This window comes from Plectropomus leopardus, chromosome 6 (assembly GCF_008729295.1).
Source record: "Plectropomus leopardus isolate mb chromosome 6, YSFRI_Pleo_2.0, whole genome shotgun sequence".
Lineage (NCBI taxonomy): Eukaryota > Metazoa > Chordata > Actinopteri > Perciformes > Serranidae > Plectropomus > Plectropomus leopardus.
In genome coordinates, this window is record NC_056468.1 from 12,703,986 (window position 1) to 12,731,381 (window position 27,396).

General features: G+C 43.1%; 1 protein-coding gene across 1 annotated transcript in view; it reads left to right on the top strand.

Moving 5' to 3' along the window:
• The window catches only part of LOC121944003 (tetratricopeptide repeat protein 28-like), a 200,966-nt gene that overhangs the window by 112,602 nt on the left and 60,968 nt on the right, over positions 1–27,396 (top strand). Inside the window, exons 3-5 of the mRNA XM_042487644.1 lie at positions 8,441–8,588; positions 17,096–17,368; positions 19,197–19,327. Coding sequence (XP_042343578.1) covers positions 8,441–8,588; positions 17,096–17,368; positions 19,197–19,327 — 552 coding nt within the window. The remainder of the gene's footprint in view (positions 1–8,440; positions 8,589–17,095; positions 17,369–19,196; positions 19,328–27,396) is intronic.

Sequence of the window (27,396 nt, forward strand, 5' to 3'; positions counted from 1 at the left end):
TTATGTTGGACATGCACATAGCGGAAAGAAAATTGAATTCCCTCTGCCAAACAGTGTATTGTGACAGCATGTCACTGCACGACCCCACAGCTTGCCACCATTGTGCTGTTTCATCTGTTTGTGATAAATGAGCAATATCAGTTTTTCCCTTCTATTTCACTTTGACTGTCACAATGGATGTGCACCACATGACACTTCCTCGATCGCAAGCCCTGACCTTCTTTATTGAAGCTTCTCTTTGTCTTTTGGTAATTGTTTTTAGAAAACGTTAAACCATCCCCCCGGCTGGATAATACAAGACACAGTGAATACAGAGTGCTCAGCATTGATTCCACATACCTGACTATGACCTTTTCCAATCTGAAGTCCGGCGCTGGCTGCCAGTTTGATGTGAGCCAGCTAATCGATTCCTCGCAGCCCGTGAGAGAGTACTACAATGTCTCTCATGCTGAAGCCTCTACCAGGAATTCTGGATTGTACCTGGGTACTTATTGTCGCCACTCACTGAATAATGAAACATTTACCCTTTAATTGCCGGCTCGACAAAGAAAGATCAGTTTAATTTGCTCTCATTAAAGCCATCTAATCTAATAGGCTAATTAAGGGCTTTGGTTGAAACAGCAATCACTGGAGTCTGCATTGCCCTTAGGGAGGTATACATCAATGGATCATAAATATTTTACTGCGTCTACCTACATGCAGATTGTGAGGTGCTTCAGTTTGACTTGCATAAGTGCCTAACATGCACCTTTGCTGTAGCACATGTTGTTAACATAAAATCACTGTAGACTCGACCAGGGTTGTTCTGTTTAAAAGCCCTCCAGGTCAGCATACAGAGCAAAACAAAATCCTGAAAATGCAACATTTTTCATCGATTGGCTCGATTAATGCAGAGATCTTTCACTCAGAGTGAAGAAAAATGAGTCTGTCACAGTTTTTTTCTACACTGACACACACAGATAAACACACACACATGATCGATGTGGGTCAGGTTTGCTTGCTGGTTTAGGGTTGGGGCTTATTAGATTGGGGAGATGGTAATAGACAGGCAGCTGTGTCATGATTCTATCCCGGTGACCCCAGGGCCAGAGGTTTATGTTTGGCCCTAGGCGATGGGTGTAATGCCCAGACCGCCGCCTCTGTAAGGAATGACCCCAGACCTTTTCACTCCTGGGGGGGAAAGAGATCTTTACCTGCAGTGAGGCGCAGGAAGATGGGTAGAAACACACACTTTGCTTCAGAAATAGATTTAATTAAGTACAGGCGCCATTGTGCTGTACGGTGGCTTTCAGCTTGTCAAGTTGAAGGGCAGAAGGCCCAAAGCAGCAATCATTCCATTTCACTTTTTTTAGCTGCTCTCCCAGCTAATTTGTCATGGCCGACAGTTATCCCTGGATATTAAATTAAGCAGTTGACATTTTGTGTACCCTGCGAATCGACTGTGTCACCTTGAAAGTGTAGTGGTTGAGATTTGCGAGGGATGGCGGAGGCGCATGTCTGAAAACCCTGGTCGACACATGACATTTCTGGGTCACATTGGAGACCAGGCGACGACACCTAAAGAGCCAAAGAAACAGAGGGAAGAAAGGCAGCAATCCCTTTGTTCCTGTCACACCATTAGTGCTAATCTGATCCTAGCGTCCTTGCCTGTGTGAAAAGCTGATACCAAGTAATACATGTTTGTTTGAGACAGATGGGTGGTTTTCTTGAGGAGCTATTGATGTATTTTTCTTCAGTTTGTATTTATATGTGTGTGTGTGTGTGTGTGCAGTGTATTTGCAGCCTGCTGTCCCTATTTGATGGTCTGATTTTAGTTCCATTATGTCAGCAGCGGGGGCTCTGTTGAGAGTCGTCGCAGTGGCACCAGCTGCCCTGTGGGTGATCAGAAACCATCTGCAGCAGGCGTATCCTAAACACACCACAGCAATGAAGGGTGTGGCACGGTCTAAACGGAGCTTACGCGCCTTCTATTGATTTCCACATTTGAGAGCATCTCTATTATTGCTGATCACCGATCAGGGCACAGCAAGCCACACAAGTCCTTGGGCTACCGGAGCACAGTTTGAGCAGTCAGTTCAGTGACAGGCTGCCTGCACTGTGGGCGAGGGAGTTGTGCTGTTTGTTTAGAGAGACATCAGTTTGGTTGAGATTTTACAATTCTGAATGTGTGGCAGGAAACAGCTTCAACTGTCTGTAAATAACCTGACTACATGGGCGGGTTTCCAGCTCCAGTGCCCTTGATACAAAAAATTTACAAATTACCTTGGCAATTTGAGTTCTTGCTGAAAATGACAGATTCAGGATAGGGTAAACAAAAAGATCTGGCAGTCTTAAGAAGGCATTTGTCTCGCAAGCACTGCATGTATCTCGTAGTGCAACCTGAGGAAATAAGTGTAGATTTAGGATACATATAGTATATAGAGTGCTGTAGGGATACCATTTTTTGCAGGCTGACCCGAAAGTTAACATTGCAGCTTTTGTTAGGATATATCTGTATATATCTATCTATATATCTATGCCTATATATGTATACACACACACACACACACACACACACACACACACACACACACGCACGCACGCACACACATATGGTAATAGGCAGCGGTGTCATGATGCTGTTTAATTATTCATTGCACCACACTTGCAGGATGCAGAGCAGTTTCTAGGCACAACGTCAGGTGCGGTTTAGGTGAAACTTAACATTGTGCTGGGTCTTAAAGTTTCCATTTACTTGCCTCTGCACCATCTCCTGCTTTCATCCATTGATCTGATCTGATATGCTCTGACCGGATCGACAGATCAATTATCTACCCTGCAAGACAAAACCCTACAAACTGCTAATGCCGAAAAGTTCTGCCTGCGCACCGGTCATGGACTTGCAAAAACATTTTAATTTAGAAAGGGGACACAGATTGTTGAAAAAGGGAAACATTCACAATTGAAACATTTTTCTTTTTATTGCAGAAAGTAAGCTCTGTGGCAAACAAATGTTTATGATACTTTTGTTCAGTCAGATAATCCTCAAAAATGAGCACCAGAAGTAAAAAGCCAACGTACAAACAAACTACACCAAGGTCACATGACTAACATCGCCCCCACCATGAGGCTGCAAAGCCATGTTCAGCACCTCCGGCGTGATGATGCTCTGTAGTTTAGTCTAGCTGCTTGTTAGCAAAAGACACATAAAAGCTTCATAATTCATTTTAGGGTATTTACTGATGTATTTTATGTTGTTGCACAAAAGCTGAAAATCCCTTTAGCTTGTGTTAACCACAGACCTTATTGCAGGCATCTAACCAAAAACATATTTAAAAAAACCCTTTGACATCAAGATGTGGGAACCAGGAGTGCTAAAATGCTCACTCATCCCCATGTTTTAGGACTCATTCCTGCAGCACACTTTTGGCTCTTGACCTGTTGACTTAACAAGATTTTCCACATCTGTTAGAAACGCTCTGTTTTGTCAGCATTTTATCTCATTTTAAGATGCTAGATAAGGAACTTTGTATAATCACATGTATTAGGCAGAATCCTGAATGTGCAAATTGAGTATATTTATCTTACCGTATGCCCAGTGATAGCTCTGTTGCTCACATCTGTTTGGCACAGATACTCAAAATACATTTTCAGTGAATTCTTCCTTTAAGCCTGTTAGGCTCAGATTTTGAACAAGGATAGACAAGTGCAAACACAGACGTGCTCCCAGGGGCTGATGACACCCCTGGGGTTACGGCGTACTGAAGAGGGTCCTAAGAAGGGGGCAAGGACATATGTCGAGGCATTAATCTGCTAATAGGAAGGCAGTCTGTAACAGCTGTTCTTACGCTAAAGTCCCAGTCTCGTCAACTTTCTGTTCAGCTGCTCTGACTGTGGGCCTTATTGTGAACAACAGAGCTGTCACTGAAAGAAAATTGTCCGTGTTTCATTGTAAGTGTCTTGTTAGAGATGGAAGGGGAGCATATGCGACTGGTGTGCGCGAGCTTGTTTGGGCATATGTGTGCAGAGAATGTTGGATCCCTGCAGTGTGTAGCACAGTGTACCACAGTGAATAACTTTTTTTTTTTTTTGCATCATTTCCTTCTTCCTCCAAAGCATAAAAACATGAATATTTAAAACTACATCAAACAAGCATTCATGAAATATTAAAATGTTCGAGAAACAAGAAAAGCTTTTATCCTCTCTCTTATTCGTATGTGTTTTCTAGCCTCTCTCCCTCTCTCTCACTCTCTTTTGCTCACACACACATACACAAAAATGAACACACATGTACTGGCACACATGCGCATTAGCGCTCCCCGAATTTACCCACGGGTAAAAACGACAAACCTTCCCACTCGCTCCACTCTTCTGTGGTATCAGCACATTGCTGCATTAAATAGAGGAGGCGAGGAGAGGCTCAATAATTAACCCTGGACTGAATTTCAGGCAAAACACATTATTAGAAGTCTTGCTTTGTGGATGTCATGTTGTACAAGATGCCTTACAGATGTGTCACATGTTAGGAGGGCCTTGTGCTGTGTGAAAACTTTGCCTTTGGAGGAGTCATTCGCTAATATGCATCCTGTTAGGGAGATGGTTTTTGGCTCAGAGATTAACACTTGTACCATTACGTTGTGTATGTTGACAAGGGCAGAGTTAATCTGTGGAGCCCTATCTTTCCCAGTAATGCTGTGTCTCACTCTCTGTGCCGTACCTCTCTCTATCTCTCTCTGACTTGCTAAGAGCTAAGAGAGGTTGTGCTAATCGGTGTAGCCGCAGCTCTAAGCAGATGCTGCTGTGTTTTTAGAAAAGATCCTGTTAAGCGTGAATTAAGAAGTGGTTGTGTAGGGGTAAAATCTTGCTCTCCCCTCTCCTGTAATGCTTCATAGCGTAGCCAACCTGTTGATGTTGTATCTGCAGCTTTGTCCTCTTATGCACTATTTGGCGCTCCCTTACGCTGGTGTTCAGCCGCCGTAATGTAAATTCAAGTCAGCCCTCTGTTTTATGAGCATCACTGGTTGAATTGACTTGTTGGATTATGCAAAGGCTGAGGTTATATTGTGTGTGTATGTCTTTGTGCGGCTTCATGATGTGTTTTGAAAGCAGTGGGAGATTAATGGAAGAAAAAAAAATCCTATAAGGCCGTACGGCACATTGATTCTGTCATTTTCGCCGTGGCTCTTTCGTTTATGCATTTATTCTCGTGCTTGTGTTTGCAGTATTTTAATGCACTCTACGCACAGTCTGGTCTTTCAGCCTTATGTAGGACAGCATAGGGTAAAATAAAAGGATTAAAGAAGATGGCAAAAAAAAATTTTGTTAGAAGCAAGCCTTATTTTATTCATCTTTTTCCCCGTCCTCTTTCCCTGGTCGTCTCAGTCAGGGCACGCCGCTTAAGAGAATGAAAGAAAGATCTGTGGGAGAGCAGTCATATTGTAGGCTAAATCTAATCAAAGGGAGAAGTGCTTTTAAATGTCTTTTGTTCCCTCGGGCGAAACGTTTGTGGGCCTCCCCACTCTCGCCAATGCGTCCTGCCCAAACTCCACCGCCACTAGATGCAATTAATATTGAGCGGATACCCCGGCCTGCACTCCCCTCATATAATAACAGTGTTAGAACAAAGGTTAATGCTTTGAATCTAATCTCTGTCCTCGTCATTTTCAATGGAGTTGTGATGCAAGCGAAGGGAGGTAGAGATGTTGAGGGGGGCAGCAGGTCTGCAGAGATTGGTAGTCAGTGGGGGGCTCGGACGGAAGCAAAATTAATTACTGGTCTCTATAAATTCAATGTCATGTCTCATTTTCTTTAATCCTCCCCGCTTTTTTTGCTTCCTAGCGGTGCTAACAGAGAAGCTTGGGAAGACTAATGAAAAGGCCTCTTAGATGCTAATAGCAAATTAGCCCTGGTGTCACTTTTGGAGGCTGTGAGTGGAGTGACTGCCTGCTCACTGAGGAGGTGACCAGACAGCAGCCTGGACTGCCACTTCCTCACACACATAAGCACAGCCACGCAATAGCACCAGAGAGGGAAGGGTTAGGACTCTTAATGGAGAATTATGCCAATTTTCAAAATTCATACACGTTATTCCTATGGTCTAAGTAAGCCAGAGTGATATCAGTAAGGAGTGACAGCTCTCTCCAAAACCAAAAGCTAGAGAACTAATGCTCAAATGTGTGATGTCATGAGTATAAAGCATGGAGCTGCCCCATAGACAAATGTTTAAAGCTGTTATAGATGACACTGAGAGGAGCCAGGGAGATGTTCTGGGTATATGGGTACATTTTCTGTTTAATAATTGACAACAACATAACTGAATAAAGCTCATTTGAGTATAAAAAGAAAACAAACATTCTTTGGTTGCACAAAATCAGCCTCCCATTCATTGTAGATCAGACTTTATACTTGATGACATCACAAGTTTGACATTTACTTCTCTGGTTTCCGGAATTGAGAGAGAGTAGCTCATGTTCACAAATATTGACTGAACTTTTCTAGGCCATGGAAATAACAATTTGAATTTATAATTTAGATGGCGTTCATCTTCAGGATGACAGTTTGAATTTTAGACATATTCCGTCGGGGCTCCTGCTGATCCTTAAGAAGTCTTAAAAGGCATTAAAAGAATCAATCTAAATGTAAGGCCTTAACTGGTATTAAAATGTCTTAGATCAAACTTTCCAAAGTCTTACAATGCTAAGACATGGGCAGTAGGATTTCATTATTTATTTCTGACATTGTAAAATTTGAAAATAGCTGGTAGCATGGCTTTTTTTCAAATAATAATTTAATGAATGCTTCTCACATCCATGTCATGTCAGGACAGTAGGCCAAACAACACCAATCATTTGTTTCCGGCAGGGATTCTTAGAACAGAGGATCCGCTGTCTGCCAGCCAGCTGTCATTGTATCCTTGGATGACATTGGGAAGTGCATATTCAATAGAAATTGGCTATTTAACCAAGATTTCATGGCAGGACTGAAACCGGTGCAAGGTACTGCATACAAGGCTCCGTGTATTTTATGCAAAAGTCAGCTAGAGGGGAATCAAGACAGTTGAATTCAAACACAAACGCCAGATATTCCCCATTTCTGTTGGGCACCACAAGAGAAAAACAAGCCACATTTTATACTACAGTTAACATTTGGGCAGCATTGTCCCTAATCCTAAGTAATAAATGTCGGTTCATGTTTGTTTTTGTTTTTTTTCTTCAGTTTTTTGTTGAACTGGTCTTATATTTAGTTCCAAGTGCCACTAAAGGAGTGTGAAAAAGTCTTAAATCTAACTTGCCTTAAGCTGTGGGAGCCTTGTTCTGTTGCTTCTTTGCCTCACACAATCCTTATCCCTCTTTTCCCCCATGATGCTTTGCTGCTGTAATTGTGCGTTTCTGACACACGAGCCTAGATATGACTATTCTGAGACAGTTAGCTTTCTCTTGAGGGGATTTAGTGGTTTGGATCGTGAATAATGAGCTGGATGTAGCTCCGTCTCTCTCTGCTGCTGTTGTTAGACTGGACAAGAGTCAGGTTTAACAACTCACTCGGATTATTTTGTGATCAGGCTTCAGACACAAACATACTGAGTCACAAACTTGCTTGGATAAAACATCTCTTTTCCTCTGGTGAGTCCAAACTGACTTTGTGAAGAAGAGGAGAAAAAAACACACTTATTGATGGGGTTTTGGATCCCAGAGACAGCGTCTGTTTTAGTTTTCAATCTGAAGAATGTTCCAAAACAATTTAGTCTCTCACAGAAAGATACAGTATGTCAGCAGTCGCATGCACTTTATATCTCTGCGGTGCTGAATTATTGTCCTCCCAACAATGTGACTTTCTCAGCTCTGTGAATAACTGACTGGATGACAAATGTAGTTAATTTTTGTTTGCTTGAAGAACTGCTCACATATCCAAAACATGACACATCTGATGTAACATTTTTGGCAAAAACAGACTCCGGCCAGTTGTGTTATTATTTTACACCAGCGCCCCGACAAAGGGAATGCACAATCTGAAGTATTTATGGCTGTTCTTTTATGGAGCTACAGACCGACTTGAGTAAGTAGCTCTCTTCCATTCTCCTTTTTCTTTCTCCTCACTTTTTCTCTAACACAGCCCAGGAGAAATCCCAGCTCTCTACTTGTGTGCACTTCACTCCCACAGCAAACAGAAGAAAAAAAAATATTCAAGAGAAAAACAATAGTTGCTCCTGAGAAGGCAGGCAGCCAGAGTGTAACGTGCATTTATGTAAAACTTATAATCCAATTAACAAGTACAAAAAAAAATCCAGTGATCACTCTATTATGGGAATACAAAGGAGAGAGGTGCCATGCTCAGAAAACTGCTCATGTGGAAAAATGCAAATGGCGTGAAATGAGTGTGTCTGGTAATGTGTTTGTATAAAGCCCCTTGCTGTGGCACTAGACTTGGAGCTCTGATGACTCTTGCCTCTCTCCCTCCACAGGCATACTTCCGACAGGGTGTTGCCCTTCAGTACCTTGGTCGCCATGCCGACGCACTGGCCGCCTTCGCCTCCGGGCTAGCCCAAGATCCCAAGAGCCTACAGCTACTGGTGGGCATGGTAGAAGCCGCCATGAAGTCGCCGTTACGAGGTAAGAAATTTAACAGCTGAATACGTTCATATTAGCGATATTCTGATGCCATTTTTTCTTACCAATGCTGTTTCTGATACTTAAACGTGTGTATCGGCTGATACCGAGTACAAATCCAAAACCACTGCGTTAAAAAATCCCAATAAAAGAACATCTGAATACTAATAAGCCTACATGGATGTGAGATGATTGCTATGATTGTTGTATAGCATGGCTTGGGAACTCTTGGGACAAACTGATATCATGTTACCCTCTGATACTGACTATTAGTTATTAATGAGACCAATAGCCAACATTTGGAACAGATATGCATTTACAATAAAAATAAAAATATTTCTGTCAAAATTTAGAATTTGGAATATAACAAACTCGACACAAACTTTGTTTAAAAGCCTTTAGAAAATGTTTAATCAAAACTGAAACTTTTAACATCATATACAGCAGTATCCCAGCAACTTTTTTTTAGAAGGCCAAGTGAAAATTTATATAAAAATGAATAAAAATAGCTCCCTGAGGTTTTGCCATGCTGACACTTTCTTTGCACTTTTTAATTAATAAATTAATGTAATCTGCGATCATTACAATAACACCGATACAGGTAATTGGCAAAATTACAAATGTTTGTCAGCTTATCGGCCCCAAAAATCGTCAAAGCTGACAATCTGTTGACACCTGATAGTGATCAATTCTTCCTCAACACTCAAAGCAGTAGTTTCCAGTGGCTGCACAGCGCAACTATTTGTATCAGCTTTTGTTTTAGAACAGCGAAAAAACTTGATTTCTGGGAATACTGCAGTTTTGTTCCTGCCTGATATCAGACAGAATTGTTTACGCACTAAACGCTGTTTCCAAGTTTGACATTGTGTCCTCTCTAACCAACTTCCATGAGGGAAGAAGATTTGATCTTCCCAAACGAATCACTAGAGAACCTCCCTGCCTGAATCTAACATCATTTTAAGTTCACGCGTATGCGTAGCCATGCCAACATGCCCATTTTGCCGGGGTTTAAAAAGTGGAGAAGTAAAACAAACCGTAATGTCGGACAATAATGAGAGGAGATTCCCCCCTTCACTCCCTCAAACAAGCATGTGTTGTGACACTCATCTCCTGTCTGTTCAGGAGACCAGAGTTGTGTTAAAAATGTGTGCGTCCAGCTCTCTGCACTTTTGTAGCTTCTAACTGAATCTCGGTATTTTGGAGTTAAGTTTTCTCCTGCGTCCCTGTTTGGACTTTAGATAACTTTTATTTTACAGTTTCATGTTCACTTCCAGCTTTATACAGCTGTTGTGTTAAGGTACTGCTGATGAAAACTCAACATTTCCTTATTTTGCTGCTTCACAATAAAAGCTTTAATACTGCGCACAGTAGGGGGCTTCTTTTGTGAAGAATTTATATCAAAGGAAATGTGTTAATCACCGAATAGGCAGAACTTTGTTCGTGGCTTTTCTGTAATTAGTCTACTAATACTGCACGGAGGAAGAGTAGGATCAGAAACAGCCACAATGAGATGTTTGATGAAGAGCTGACTCTTACTGCTTCTCTGCAAACAGCTCACCTCCAACAGGTAAACTTGTTTTACCTGCCATGTTGTGTGATGGAAAAACACTCAATAAAATTACAGCAGACCTTTAGCCACGTGTGGATCAGCCCCACGCATGACAACAGCTTGAAAACGGCGTTAGTCCCACTGCGGCGCTCATTGGTTGTGTTTTATTTTAAGACAAACCGCTCATTCATGTCTCGATGCCAGACCAGAATCAGTCAACTTAAACACAGTTAAGGGGACGGATTCAAAGGCAAGTTTTGTCCAGATGTGGAATATTTTAATTATTATTTATTTGTTTAATTACACAGCATCAGATTTGTTCATAGACTTGCATACCCCAGAATACCAGATTCAGCCTGTTAGGCAGTATCAGAGGCATTTCTGTCACCGCTATCAGTATCGGAACAACTCTAGTTCGTGTGTGTGTTGACATGTGTCTGGGTGTCACTGTCTGTCACCATCTCCACATGTCCCACAACTTCTGTCTAATAATCCTCACGCTCTGCCAGTCAAGAAGTGTGTTGGGGTGACTTTACCTGTCAGGTTTTTCACCCGTTCGGCAGGCAGGCCATCTCTCTATCTGTCCGTCTTTCTGTCTTTTTGACTGACTGTTGGTGTCAAGTACTTACCTCCAGACTGTGGGGCCTGACGCCTGCAGCTTCAGCACATCTTATTGTCGGACGGGCTGATCGCACACACAGATAGCCCGTTATCTTAATGAGCATCCAGCACTAATGCCATTGTCTGCATCTGCCCCTGTGTAAGCCTTTTTCCTAAAGCTGAGTGGATTCATAAGTAGCCCATTCAAGCCAAGATTGTTACTAAAATGTGTTCTTTCTGTTATGGATTATTATCTGTTGTATCAGCCAACTGCGGTGACCTGATTGTCCGTGAGTAATCAGTGCGGGGCAGCCTAATGAGCCTCAAAACAAACCTGGCAACAATTTGACTTCAGATGACCACTGCGGAGGATTTAATATTCTTCAGATCTAGATGGCACCGACTGCCAACCTAGCCTGAGTCATCCTGCAGCCTTTCTTTGTCATCGCCTTTTCCCCCCCCCCAAACTGTTGAAAACTGCGCCTGTGAATAAATGCAGCCTTGTTTTATAATCCAAAAATTTACTGAACTGTACAATGAGATCAGCAGCTCTGAAGGGCTTTGTTCAGTGAGGAATCAGTTTTTCTATGATTGAATACAGCGCTCCTCTGAATATTTGTGTGCAAATCCAGAAGAAACAAAATATTGCAAAGAGAATAAAGAATGGAGAGCCCATCTGAGCAACACTGAGTGTATAAGCCTGACGCCGGGGCCAAAACAAGAAAGGGTTTGGGTGCGAGCCCAGACGTGAGCATCATGGACCAGAATGGGTCCTCTCTGTAGGGGAAGACCAACATTTAGCCCAAGCCATATAATCTCTTAATTGTTTACCCTATTTCCCACGGTGCCAGGCAACCAGCAGAGGACGTAATCCAAGGTGTGTTGCGGAGGTAGCTAGGTCAAAGGATTAAGAGCAATGATCCTCTCAGAGGGGCTCCTGGCACTGGGGGATGATAATCAATGTTACGCCGGCAAACAGGGAGGATAATCAGTGTTACTCAGCCAAAGTCCCCTGATAAGTGAAAGGTAGGCAAGGGTTGCTTTCTTTCCTTTGAGGGGAGAAAAGATTGCCAACCGCGTTTGTCGACCACATACAGTAGTACATTTATCTCAGGATTCAGATTGCTGATTACCTCAACACCACTGATTTAAAGATGTGTAGGATGTAGGGGGATATATTGGCAGAAATGGAATATAATATAATAAGTGTGTTTTCTTTAGTGTATAATCACCTAAAAATAAGAATCATTGGGTGTTTTTGATACCTTAGAATTAAGCTTTTATCTATATTTACACACTGAACACTGAAGGAATTTTAACCGGGTGAATTTTTAGCTGGTTTTAATCTGCAATTTTCACTGCTAGATGCCACTAAATCCCCCTAAATCTTACACACCGATCCTTTAGCAACATTTTTAGAACGTTTTCTTCTTCACCTGGAGCCACAAATCTGGCTTTAAGCCCACATACATGAAGTCAGTGTTTTCCACCTTCTTGTTTTGGGTTGTAATTATAAAAAAAAAAACACTTGTAATCCATTTGTAATTACAGTCTTAATCTCTCATAGCATTTCTGCAAACACCACTGTATTCCCTTCTGTGTCTAAACTCAATGTTGCTGCCATGTTACCAAGAAAGAGCTGATTGTCTCTCGCCTGTGATTGCAGTGTTCACTTATCTTAGTCATTTATCTTACCACCGACATCTCGTCACACTGTGATGTTTACAGTCCTCCCAAAAGCACCTTTATGTTTATTTTCTGCCACAGAGCAGAGAGATCCATCTGAAGACATCCATACCAAATGAGCAGATAAATAAATTAAGAACACGGGAAGACAAATAACGAACCTCAGAGAACGATATCAAGGCATATGTCTTCAAGGACACAGTGTGTAGTGGATTCATCAAAGCTTGCTTTGTTTCCGCAGTAAAGTTAATATTATATGTATAATGCCCCAATTCTTAGTGTGTCATATGCAATTCAGCCCTCTCTCCCTGACGCACACACTCCCACCTTCTTGAATAGATCAAGGTTTCCTCTCATTATTCCAGAGTCAAGCAGCTGTTGTTCTCTCATGTGACTCATACTGTATTTCCCAACCACAAAGGTCTTTCACACAGGTGGAAACTGGTGCAATCTCACCTCCCTCCTCTTACTGTATCTGTTTCTCTCCGTTTGCCATTACTGATCACTTGGCAGCAATTTTTCCTGCGAAATCAGCGCTGTCCATCTGTATCATTGAACGAGCTATGGGAAATCAGCCTCTCGCAATGATTTATATTAGAGCCTGTGTCTCAGTATGTCTCAGTATCACATGGGTAATATTTTTACTATTCATCCTGCTCCAGTTCTGTCTCTCACTTAGCTGCTCGGGGCCAGAGAGAGTGCACGGGGTCCATTAGCCGTTAATTATCGGATTGTTTTCCACATATGCCAACTTAAAAGGGTTTTTTTCGCTTCCCTCCAGATAAACCATAGAGGAGATGGTTTCATAGCGTGACGGTTACCTGGGCTGGATCATTTGCCATTAAAAACATTTTCCTTAAAGTTGAGGATTTGGAGCCTGTGTTCATTAGCATTTTGTCCTGCTGAGGAGCCTTTGAGCAAAGTGCTTTTTATCCTTTAAACACCACAAGCACCAGAGACTGCTATATAACTTCCTTGCCCCTGGCATCTGACCTCCCTACACAGGAAAAGAAGAGGGTATTTCTTTGACAGATCAATAAATTATCACGGGATAAAGGTTATTATGTTCTATATTTTCTTATTCTCAACAAATCATTTGAAAAGATCAAAACAGAAAATGAATGAATCTCACTAACAAGGAAGCCTCTGTAGCAAAAGTAGAACATATGTATAAAATGCATCAATGGGCCCCACTGTTGCACTGGGTGACATGTTCCTTCATTACATTCAAAACAGGCAGTGTAGTTTATTAGCTGCAACCAGCAGCTCTTTAGCTCGCTCTGTCAGTTGGTTGGTCAGTGCACGAAAATTTCCCCACCCTCACTCTGGCACAGTTTTTGCCCTAAGAGGGTGCAATTTGGCATGAAGGTCAAGTGTGTGTGTGTGTGTGTGTGTGTGTGTGTGTGTGTGTGTGTGTGTGTTTGTTTGTTTGTTTGTTTGTGATGGTGTGAAGGTGTGTGTGTTCATGCTAACTGGCTTAAAGGGGCCGTACCAAAGGGGATGTTTCCGAGGTTGTGCGTGTGAATGCATGGACGTGCGGATCAGAGATGAGAGTTGATATGACTTTTATTGATACCCATGCCATTATCAACTCTGCTAATGTGTCTGACTTTTCATTGATTCTCTTTATGATTCCTGATCAGTTTTCTGTGTGGAATAACAGTAGGACTGCACAGGTTTTATTATGTCTGAGCCTGAACATGCTCATTTTTCCTCCATGAGAAGCAGGCGTGACAGAGGGAGCTGCAAGTCATCTAAGACAGATGAAATGAAAAATGATATGTACGGCATTTGTTTTTATTAGGTTTTCTTCATAAAAGAACAAACCTGCTAACCGTGCCTGCATGGCACTGATGTAATTATAACATATTTACCCTTGGTAATGGAAGTGCTGCTTGGTTGGAAAGCAGTGGCATTGAGATGTAGAGATTCAAATATATCGCATTCGTGGAATTTTAGCCCGTGTTGTGTTGAAAAATGTTTCAGCATATTCCTTCAGTGTTTCTACACATGAAATTCTAATTTTCAAGCAGCACTGTTTCTTCCTCTCTACCATTGCTCCATCTTGCTGCACGTTTTCAGCAGTGTAGACGCACAAACTTGACAATTATTTGCAATGCGCAACATTCAGAAAACTATGCCAGTAAGGATAAAAAGATTATAAGCTTAAAGGCATCTGATTCCAATGAATCGGACTGTTTGGGACCAGTTCTCAACTGGAATCGGTGTGAATTTGTACTTGGTTTGAGTCCACATACACCGTCATACTGCCATGAATACTCACTAATGCACCATATTTACATCTGACAGTTTTAAGTGCATTTTCTAAAGAAAAATGACTTTGCCCAATTGTTTTAGAAAAATGACAAGCCTTGATTTTATCATGAAAACATATTATTGTCACCCGTTTTAAAAAATGTGCATCTCCAGTAGGAATTAGTGGACATAGATCCTGTTTATACCTGCTTTTAAGATGTGTTTAGTTGATCCCATCATGAGTGAGCAGTAAAAACAGGTGCAAAACGACCATCAAGACACACCTGAACCAAAACCACTTGCCAAGGTGGTCAGAGATGCATTTGACCACACATCTTTTGTAGTGTCAACGCTAATGCATCCTGATGCGTCCACAACAAGTCATGCGTCATCAGTGCAGGACATAGTGGTTGTTTTGGTGGCAGCACATTAACGCAACATAACTTACCCATTTAATGTCATGTTAGTCAAAGTGTTGCATGACCGTCCATTGTTTCTCCCTGTGAAAAGAGATGTGTTGAATTCTTTTGACAGCGATATCTTTAGCTTTACTGACACAACCTACAGAGCAGGTAGCAAAAGTGAGGATGTAATAACTGTGTGCAAATCAGTAATGTAATCTGAACATAAGTGGTTAGCTGGACATGTATGACTGGCACAGGTGTGACTTGGCTGTCCACTTGTGTTCGGATCACTGAAACAAACGTTAATCACAGGTCTAAATAGGCTCACAGAGAGAGTAGGGAAGTCAGAAAGATGGACAAACCCATTTCTTAAATACAGAAGCGAAAGTGCATGATGTATGTTTTTATTCACATAAGATGTCAGGTGGAATAACTCTTCGGTACATTGCAGATATATGCCTCCGTCCATGAGGCATATATCTGTCATTATAGTAAGGTGTGGCCCTGACTGCAAAAGCCCCCTGAAAAAAGCCTCTAAAAGAGAAAAGGGCAGAAAGATGGGGGCGAAATCACTCTCTGTTATGACTTTCTGTTGGCTGTGTGCATATCAATGAGGGAGAGGTTGTAATTCTTGCCTCATATCTTGATACAAGCTTCATAAACACTTAAGCTTTAGCGTTTGTCTTAGTGTGTGTGCGCCCGCGTATGTGTGTGTGAAACAACACAAGTTGATGTTGTCATAACTACCTGTTTATGAATGCAGCAGCCATGACACCTTTTTAAAAAAAGGATTCTCTCTGTGTTTGATTTATGACTCAGCTCTCGGTGTCACTCTGAAGGCAATTACAAGCTATGAATGGATATTATATGCACGCAGTGTCTCTGTAAGCACGACATTCTGCCAAGTGCTGGAGCAGAAGCAATGCTCTTGAAAGAGCATCATCAGTTATGCTTTTGAGTGCTTGTGTGGGGAAGCATCTCATATTGTGTGTGTGTGTGCGTGTGTGTCTAGGTGAATTAGCGTTTGTGTGTGTTTCCAAGAACTATTGTGACTACTCACTTCTTGTGCCTAAATGTTTGTCTAAACAAATGAAAGATACAGTTTAGGAAAGCTTGTGCCTTATGCTCAAATGTAGACTACAAACACAGGCAGCCACACATAGCCAGTTTGTACAGGTGCAGTTACACCATGCAGTTTCCTGCTAAGCGTTTTGACCTAATTAGTAGCAATCCTGCTGAAAATATTTGCACATACAGGGCCATGAGAATTTAGTATCCCCCAGATACACTCCTATACATGAATGCAAATATTCACTGACACACAGATGCATCAATAGACACACACACACTTGGGCGTGCCTCCCTTGCCCCCCTTCCTGTTATTCGATGTTGGTGTCTGCCAGAGGGCTTTGTAATCTGGAGGGGCTGTGGATCCCGAATCCCGTGCGGCCCACCATTGATTTATGTCATTGTGTGCATTTTCAGCCTCTTCAAAGGTCACCTTGTGTGTCTCCTTAGCTCTGCATTCCTCTGCTGCTGCTACTGTTGTGCATTAGCAGCGTTAGTTTCCCCATCACTCTTTAAACTCTATCTCAAAACCCACTCAGCCCCTCTGTATTCTTCTCAAACAACCGTATCGACTGACATGAGGAGAAGGCAGAAATGTAATTTCGCTTTGTGGTTTGTAAAGACAGTTGCCCACAATGGTCTAAACTTGTGCCATTTTATGCAGGGCTGTTGGAAAGTCAGAGTGGGGAGAACAGAAAAATTGCTCCCCATGTTTTCTTGTCAAATTGTCAGTGAAAGCCGTCACTCAGTTAAACTACAGACTGCGCTTATCCAGGCGGACAAAACATAACTGCCGCCGCCGCAGAAAAGTACAATCTAAATTCAGACAGCAGCACCTTTTTCAGGGTTGGTAAACACGTAACACAGTTAATGCAATCTTTGTTATGTATTCCCCTATTTTAAAACCTGTTTCTAATCTCTGTCTTACTCATGTCCCTCCTGCACAGAGTCTCTCGAGCCCACCTATCAGCAGCTGCAAAAGATGAAGTTGGACAAAAGTCCCTTTGTGGTGGTGTCTGTGATTGGCCAGGAGCTGCTGACAGCAAGCCACCACACGGCCTCTGTTGTGGTGCTGGAAGCCGCTTTGAAGATCGGCACATGCAGCCTCAAGCTACGCGGCTCCGTCTTCTCGGCCCTCAGCAGCGCCCACTGGTCCCTGGGCAACACCGAGAAGAGCACTGGCTACATGCAGCAGGACCTGGAGGTGGCCAAGACCTTAGGTAAGAGGCCTGAACTGGAAAATAAGGAATAAACAGAAAGATTAGGGCTTTAAATAATCAGACTGTTCTCATGCACTGTTGGTACATATACTTACAAAAAGTAATGCACCATAATTCGTGTATAACCCATGTGATCATGAGCCAGTAATTCTGTGTATCCCACATACCACACGGCCTCTGTTGTGGTGCTGGAAGCCGCTTTGAAGATCGGCACATGCAGCCTCAAGCTACGCGGCTCCGTCTTCTCGGCCCTCAGCAGCGCCCACTGGTCCCTGGGCAACACCGAGAAGAGCACTGGCTACATGCAGCAGGACCTGGAGGTGGCCAAGACCTTAGGTAAGAGGCCTGAACTGGAAAATAAGGAATAAACAGAAAGATTAGGGCTTTAAATAATCAGACTGTTCTCATGCACTGTTGGTACATATACTTACAAAAAGTAATGCACCATAATTCGTGTATAACCCATGTGATCATGAGCCAGTAATTCTGTGTATCCCACATAGTTGGGAAGGCTGCGATCTCGTGACCAATGCAGGGACGGTAGTAAAGAAGGAAGTAGTATAAAGACCTGATGTCCATGTAAAATGGCAGGTTGGGGTGGTGGAGGGGTCAAACAAACACAGGACTTTTTTCCATTAGACTGGCGTTTGGGACCAGATCGTGGAAAACCAAGTGAACATGTATGTTACATTCTTGTCATAAACCTAACCAAAGTAACTTTACATCAAGTATGTAACTGAAGGTGAAGTACAAGTGTAATATCATTCATGGAGCTCTAGTTCTAAATATGTCATATAATAATATAATGATAATAATATATAATAACAATTATTTAGGTAATTGATTTGCCTTAGACTTGCAAACTAAAGGAAATCCCATCAGCCTCAGCTGTACTAGCAAATGTTTGCATGCTAATATTCTAAACTAATTTTTTAACATTGCTTAGGAGCATTTTAGCTGCTCAAAATCAGCATGTTAGCATTATCATTGTGAGTATGTTAACATTATAATTTAGCTCGTTTTTCCCATGTATAGCATTACAGCGTAGCGGGCATTGCTGTAAACTCTCAGGCTTGTTCTCGTGTATCTTGATGAAAGCGGAATACCAGTACTTTTTAATGATAGTGTAGCCTTGTAGCAAAATGATACCTTTTGTGCCTTTGTATTTTTTCCCATCTGAGCATCTTGCACCAAAATTTAGCGTAATTAAAATCTGCAAGAAATTGGCAGGCATGGACCCATTTCTCTGCTCAGAATAGATGTTACCAACTCTAAGTATGGGTGCACTGTGTGGGTGCTATTAGAGAAGGAGGAGGAGGAGGAGAGCAAGTTTGAGAGAAAGACATTTAAAAAAAGAAAAAAATTAATGTAAAGTTGGAAAAAAAATGAAAACAGAGAGTAGCACAGACTGGCTCCGCTCTTCCCACCCCCACACAGTTTGACACATGACTGGGCAGAGCAGCTGGAGATAAGGAGCTGCGGTTCTCAGGTGGAGCACAGAGACTTGCGCTTTACTTTGGCCCTGTCTGTGGGGCCTCTCTGTCAGGCAGAAATAATAAGGCTTTCCCCTCTCACCCTCTGGAGCATTGAGATCAACACTACCAGCTGTCAGGGAAGCCGCTCTACTGTGGAGAACTTATAACGGCCGCTTTCCCTTTTAAGGGTGCCGTGGCATGTCAGTGGCATAGATGTGGTTCATCACATCGCTGTTCAACAGTGGCGGTGGGATGATGTGAAATAAACACCAGTTGCTTTGTAATCACGTAGGCTGTACTGTAAATATGCTTTGTTGGCTCTTTTCTCATGTCTTTCGGTTTTTCCACTTCAGGTGACCAAACAGGGGAATGCCGCGCTCATGGGAATCTGGGATCGGCATTCTTCTCCAAGGGAAACTACCGCGAGGCGCTGACCAACCACCGCAACCAGCTGGTTCTGGCCATGAAGCTAAAGGACAGAGAGGTAAGAAGCGCATGCTTGAAAGCAGTTACAGCTGTCTCTACATGAATAGAGCAGGCGAGCTGTCATTGCAGAGGACAATGAATTGAGGTTAAAAAAGTATTTTTTAACCTCAATCTCTTATCATGTTGTAGGTGTGGGATTGTGCTGTGCCCAGCATTCCTCCGTTCTGGCTGTTTAGAGGGTATCTCAAGGAGGAGACTGAAGGACATAGAGATGCTGCTGCTCTTTGTCTATTTAAAAACACGGGTGTCAAGTTGGTGTGGAGAACAGATGAAGGTGATGGGGGAGGACAGAGAGAGAAAGAGAGAAAGGCGGTTGAAGGAAAGGCCAACAGGATAGCCTCAGCAGCTGGTTCACCTTATTATGAATGCAAAACATTTACGCAGATATTATGCAGATGTTTATCTGGTCCATGTTGAAGTTAGTCTGGGGCTTTGTAACATACGCCTGTTATGGAATGTAATTTACACAGATTAAGTTGTTTGAATATGGGGCAGAGAGGGAAAAGACGAGTGGGAGGGGAAGAAGAAAATAAGGGAGAGGGAGGGGAAATGAGTTGGACAGACTGATCCACTTTTCTTTACTATTTGGTGCCTTCTCTCTCTCCTCACTCTGTCTCCTGCCTCTCTCTCTCTTGCCGACCTCTGTGGTCATTGTTGGGGGGGGGGACAGGTGCTTGTTCCAACACAATTCCCGTCACACGAGGAGAAGAATGGCCTCCGTTTCCCCTTCATTCCTTATCCTCCCCACCAGGCCGGCAGCCCTGCTTGTTTGTGTTCCCTGATATCAGGAGACATTTAAACAGTCCAGTCAAACGCAGCACAATGCACCGGGATGAAACTAACAGTTGAAGAATGAGGCCAGAGGTCCCCTTGACATCTCTCCCTCCCACAGTTTGAGGATATGCCCAGAGCAGACGTATGATTATGAGTTTACAGACACCAGTGCCAAAAACCTCAGTCATGTAATGAGGTTAGAGAGAGAGAGATGAGCAAGAGACGTAGGGGACACATGAACAGTCCTTAGTGTCTACTCTGAGGGTTTGACTGCTCTGCGATGGCTGGCTGTAGCAGCACTTGGCCGGCCAAATGTCTGAGTAAATGTTTTAACTTACTGTACGTATACGTGCAAGTGTGTATATATACGGACTACAACATCCAATGAACAGACTAGTATGAGTCTGCTCCTAATGATGTTTAAAGACCCAGCAGTACAGTATCAGTATATCAGTATCGAGCTGCTGTAATCCACAGTGCACCACAGTTTGAGCTGCTGAGGCCCCATGCTGCTCACATGTTGCTTCTTAGAGGAAAACAATACTCAAACTGCACCCCCAGGTTTACACACAAATGGCAAATGGACCACTCATGACTGCCAGAGTGTCCTGGGGCCCAGTGGAGGCCATCGAACACCACTAATAGTTACATCATATAGAAAACGTCGTGATTGGCCCCGCACAGCCCACCCTAACAGCCCCCCTCTCCTCTGAAGGCCCCCTAATCAGAGTCATATGTGTGTCACACCACCTGGTCTCCCTCAGAACACACTGGAGCCTGGCGGATAGCTCATTACGGCCGGCCTGATGTTTTTGTTTCTGATGTGGACGTTTTATCTGGCCTTTCTGAAGCTGAGGTCACTTCCTAGAGGCCGGGGACAGGATGTTGATTCTGACTGGATTTCCAGTGTGCGGCCTTCAGTCTAGGAGCGTGGAGAAGAGACAGACTTGAACTGAAGAAGTGGCATCTATTCCAATCTTTACTGATAAAGGAATATGTGAATTGAAATAACTTTAATGAGAGAACCTTGCAGTTGCCGAGAATTTCCTGGAGACTTTAATGAAATCATATGCACAGTGATATGTTTGATGTGATAAAAGGACCTGGTGGACCATGTGGCTTTGATATGATGAGGGATGCGGGTTTTTGATTCTGTTGCGCTTCAGGTTTTGATCGTGTGGGCAAAAAGCTTGGAAGATAATAACAGACACATTTAAATGAACTCCGTGATCTTGTTAGAGTGTGTGTGTGTGTGTATGTGTGTGTGTGGGTGTGTGTAACCAATCCTTGTCAGCTCAAGTTTTTATATGTTTGCTGATAGATTGCCACATTTAAAGGAAAACCTGGTTTATTACAACACTTCTTGTTGTTGTTTTGCCCGTCATTCCTGTCACTTATAATGAGATAGTACTCATTCGGGCATGCAGTGATATCGCTGCAAGAGAAAATTAAGTTGAATGGTAACATAGCCCAAACTGTCAGTTGTAAACAACCAACATTACCAACATTTCTGGTCCACTCACTGTCAATTGTACCTCTATATTAAATGCTTTAGGTGATCCGACTGAGCTGTTGGCTTGTTTACTAACAGTCTGATCATTAGAACGGCTGTGTTTCTTGTCATGGCCGACTTTGTTTTAGCTTTGCCACCATGTTCCCGAATCTCAGTAATTAAGCTGGAGAGCAAAATGTTAACATTGCTAATAGAAATTAATTATCATTTAAGGAATTATCACCTAATCACTTACGCTGCATTTACACACAGTTTTGTTTTGCATCAGTAATTCCATGTAGTGCCAGAGTAGGCCACCTAGTGTCCAACAAAAGCAAAGCATCTCCCTATGATGGGATAAAAACACCATCACAGAAGAGGGTGAGACGTTATTTGTGTCCGTTTTTTTTGCTGTGCAGTCTTATGTAATGTGCACATGGAGACAGAAACAGGTCCAATAATTCATGGCAACATGTAAGTAAGGAGGACCTGCCATATACGCAGCCTGTTTTTTAAATATTTAATTAAAAGATGTCTGAACCATGTGCACTCTCTACACCTTAGAGAGCTATTATGCTACCAGTATAAGATGAACTGTTTTCTTTTTGATTATACAATAGACGCAATCGATTATAAATATAAACAAGACACTGAATTTAATGAAACTGCCTATTAGCCTATTTGTTTTATGCTAACTACCTGTGGCACACAGTGCATTCAGTCAGTCCAAAATCTAACACAAAAGTCCACAAATATTTTTAACATACTCAAGGTGAAGTTAGGCTAGAAAAAACAAAAACAGAAGTTTTGCATATACATCGGAGATCACAGAGGTTCTCATATGAATGGACTTCTGGTTGACCCACATACACACAGTGAGCTATGTGGAAATGAGGCGTTAAAGGGGGTAAGACTGTATGTCCTGAGTTATGAAATTAGTGGTACAGATTTCTCTGAATATTGATTCATGCTGCCATTCACGCATGATACTGTGCAGGGAATTTTCATGAACATTTCAGAGGTTTCATGTGTGAAACAGATTACTGTCATTAGGTACCTTATGCATCAGGTCCCTGACATGCCATACTGTCGGTTGGCCCATTGACCAGTGTGAACTTCTCTCCCTTGTATTGGCAGTGTGTCCTGCACCATTGGCACCAGTCAGCCCTTGTTGGCCCGAGGTGGCTTCTTTTTTTTTTTCTTTTTTTTTTTTTTTTTTTGATTCAGCATAATTCTGCATCTGAGATGGCAAAGCCCATTGGTGGATGAAATCACTCTGTAGGAAGTTTAACTTGCATGAAAAGAGAAACTTTAATGAGGAAAGTAAACAAATAGCTGAAATTATGAGAGCTTAAGATTGAAACAAACTTGTTAAACCAGGTAAAATTATGTCTTTAGCTGTGTTGCGCTCTAACAGCTTGTAATTGTTTGTATTATTGATTGCTATAGCGCATGGTAAATGTCCTTTGTTCTTTCAACATAGAGATGTCTTAATGTGCTAACTGGCTAACCAGCATTCTGAATCCATCCTTTTGGTCCTCTGCTTTTCCTTTTTGAATGACGAATACAGACCACTGTCACCTGCTGGTATAGAATAGAGAGTTATTTCCTCTCATCTAGGTGCAGAACGTATGTTGGCGCCTGTTGGCTGTAGTCCCTGCGGTGTGTTAAGGTGCAACTTCTTCAGACTCAGGCGACGAGAGATGAAGCAACAGTCAGCCTTCGTCGCCACAAGTTCTTTGGTGCCAGTTTGTTGAGTCTGGGCCTTATGTCTGCTAATACTTATACTGATACCATCACTAATACTGAGTGATATTGTAACTCAAAGATCTGGTTTACCACAACACTTAAGCTACTAGTGCCTACTTCACAGGGTGAACCGTGGCCTGTGTGTGATGAAGGAGCAGAGACAGACAAAACGCAGAGATTCCAGATGAGTGTCCTCTATAAATCAAGAGGCAGAACAGTACCTGGGTCCTGTTATATCAGTAAAGGAGCCATGCATGGGATCTCTTTTCATCTCCTAATAACCTGGGAAGAAAATCTCTGTTGTCGATCTCAATGGCCCAACGCCAAAAAAAAGGGCACTTCTAGTGTTGGCCACTTGCCTGTAGCTGACCAGCAGACTCCGTGACACGAATAAATCCCCTGAATCTGACCGGGATAATCATCTGTGAAGACGGAGAGCTGGAAAAAAGAAGAAAACAAAACAGAAAGGAAGGCCGAGCTGGGGAAAGGCTCAAAGAGTGAGTGCTCTGTCATCCGCGACTGGGACTGGGAGCTGCGGTCCAAACCTGTGAGGTCATAGGCTAGCGTGAAGTTAGTGTTTTTCTTTAGCTTGGTGCCTTTTGGAAATATCCTTAGCAGATTTTCAGCTGTCATATATACTGCAGATAGAACATAAACACACTCCCTAGTCTTTCTAGCTGTGTGTGTGTCTTTCCCAACTTTTGTTTTTGTCCCAGTTTCCACACCTGGCTTCATCCAAGGCCTGCCAGTAGCCATCTTTAACAAAGGCCTTCTCTGTCATTGTGAAACAAAGCTGTTAAACTAGGTCTTTCCTCTCCCAACTCCCATTCCCGTCCCCTCTGTTTGTCTGTGACGTTTTCATCTTAAATAGTAGGTTTAACTAGAAGGAGGTAACCCCTAATTTTGGGGTGTGAGTATTTAGGAGAAACTGAGGCGGGATGGCAGTGGTGCACTCTGTAATTACGTCTTGTGTGATGTTAAAAAGAGTCTGCGCTGCCGACTCCCCCAACCCCAAGTTGAAATGGAAATCACGATCAGGGGAAAGTAAAAAGGATACAAACAATGTTTTTTTTTTTTTTTTCCATAGGCTCCACAGTTCTGCTCCGTCTCCTACCGCCATTCTCTATTTCTCCTCCTGCTTTGTTTATCTATGCTCTCTCTCCCTCTCGCTCCATCTGCCGAAAGGAATTTACTCAAACTTTGCCCCTCACTCTGAAAGTGACACGGACTATTTCATCATGGGTGTTTATCTTGCTGTGAGTTTGGGGCTGTATGGATTCGTCCGGACCCTCTGCCGGTATAATGAGGCGGAGGGCTGAGAGATGAGCCTCTAAATAAGGGGTGAGGAAGAGGGCTAAGTGTGGGTGTTCCTCTTGTCAGGGTCAGGGTTTGTCAGTGTTTGTCAGCACTCTCGCAGAGGAGGGGATCATTAAGGAGTCATTAGGGTATGGACGTGTGCCTCCACTGCCTTTCTCTGGGCCCACGCTAATAGAGGATGGCAGAGGGGGGAACTTGGCACCCCTGTCTCCTTTCTTTAACCTCCACTGCTTTACTGATTAAGAAGGAGGATTTGGAGATGATTAGAGGGGCTAATTTAGCTGAAACACTGGGTGGGGGCAGGAGGGGGAACGGTGTCTGGCTAAATAAAAGGCAACACTTCTCCTGCTCACTTTGCCCACTTCACAAGGCAAGGTAGTTTATGAGCGCACTCAGCTGTTGATATTACTTTTCTAGTAAAACCACTATGAGACAGAAGTAGCTGCTTCTTCAGCTCCTGGAGTGCGAGACTGAGGCACAGGGCTGGCCGTGGTGCAGCGGCTCTAACAGCGTGTCCAGCCCGCTGTGCCTTAATGACACACGGGCTCTCCTCGGCCCAGTGGTTTAGAACTGCTCTACAGCAGCTCGCTTAGCCATGAATCATGAGAGATGGACGGCAAGCATCAGTCAATGGGCCATGACCAGGAGTGGGAAACAAGGATGTGTGTGTGTGTATTAATGGGAGCACACATCTGTGTTACCATATTCCAATGTCACGTGAATGTGTCATGTCTCGTTCATGTACATGTTTGTCTTGAAATATTAAGCACATTTCTCAGAAGAATGTTGGATCATAAAATGTGTGTAAAATTTGAGGTGATGGTTTTCCACCTTGAATGTTTGCTTGAGCTGCCTTTGAGGTTTATTGCTCTTGATTTGATTGTTGCAGCATATGTGCATCAGTTTAAAAAAACACAACAGATATGCTTACATGTGTGCGTGTGAGTGAAAGAGAGCATGTTTAACTGACATCTGTGGCTTTGATTTGTGCTTGTGCAGGTTGCAGTGTAATGGTGTATATACTGACTTGCCATGTCCTGCAACATGCCGTTGACCCAGAACATGGAGCTCTGTGTGTGCATGCATGGCAAAATCAAGCTTCATAAAAATGTATCCCCCGCATGTGTGTATGCACATGTATGCAAGCGTGCGTGTGCGCGCCATGAGTTTACTGCATTCGAGGTGACGCAGCTTTGTGTCTCCCCCAGTGGAGCATTTGGAAGGCTGTCAGAGAGATGAATGACTGCCGTTATATCGACTACTGCTCTCTGCCTCTCTGCTACCTCCTCCCTCTCTCCTTCCTCAGTGCCCCATGCTCCATTTCTCCTTCCCTCCACCCTTCCACATCACCTCTGCTTCCTTTCTTTACTTGTCTTCCATCTCACTGCTTCCCACACCTCTTTTTACCCTCCTTATGTCTAATTTTTCTCCTCTCTATCCGTGTTTGTGTTATTCATTTTCCATTTTACACAATCTCAGACCATGTCACAATAATGTGTGAGAGATTGCAGTTCAGACAGAGCAGACACAATCCACTGCTAAAGGATTCTTTGCCACGGGGGGCTTGGCTTTTTAAATTGCCTCCACAAAGCTGAATGCTGTATGGACTCCCACATTTACTGATCAAAGAGTCAATACACAAGCATCACATGCCCCGCCGCTAATGCTACTCTAACAAGACCTTAATCTAAACACTGCAGTGTCTTGTGTAGATTGAACTGCTCACAGTTGGGAAGTTGAGTAATTTGTCTTGAATATTACACCTTGTCTATCTTTTTTTTTCTCCCAGGCTGCTCCAATCAAGGGCAATACAGGGGGACAGATTAGATAACAAATAAACAGTGACATGGTCGCAGGAGACTCCTTCGTTCTCTGATACGCTGCTGCGGTGCACTATATGATTATAGATGACAACCAACAGGCACATAGATAGTGCTCATCAGAGGGAGGAGGGAGTCCAACAGGCTCCTTAAGGGTTTCCACTGCACCACAGGACACAGAGCCATAGAGATTTCAATCATTAGGAAAATCAAAAGTCCGATCATTAATCTTGGCAGAGGGGCTTGATGTAAGGCGGCGAGAGGGATGAAGACGAAATGTGCCAACTCATCTTCCCTCGATAATGGCTGACGATAAGGGACGGCGCCCGATTAAAGGCGTCAGCCGGCGGAACGTTAGTTCACACGGCTTTGATTGAAATGAATTGCGTGTCAGTGTAGCCAACTGAAACACTCCCACCTCCAGTTCTTCCCAGGCTTTTGAGTGGTCCCATTATAGTTCTCACTTTCAGGAGAGCCTGCAAGTAGCCTGAAGAGGCTCGCTAATGTGTTGGCTTTCAACCTGCGTGATTAATTCATTATCTGATCTCATCAGCGTCATCATTATTGCAGAGCTGGTGAGTCATATCCATGTAAATTCTGAATCCTGCCATTACGGTAGTCGAGGTGTTATTCACTGGTGACCAAAAATGCATCAGAGTCCACACTCGGGGGCAGACCTCCCGGCTAAACCTGGCACTCCCTCCTCCTCCTCCCCTCCAGCCTCAGTCCAGCCCAGCCCTCATCCAGCCTGGCCAGAGAGCCATTTAAAGCTCTGGAACTGCATCCCTTTCTCCAGCCGATCGATAGTGGAGCTGTCAGCAAGACGAATGGAGGCTTTAGGAAGTCCATTTTAATGAAGGAGAAGGAGCAAGGGAAAGAGAGGTACTTGGAAAAAAAAGGGGTGGGGGGTTGGAG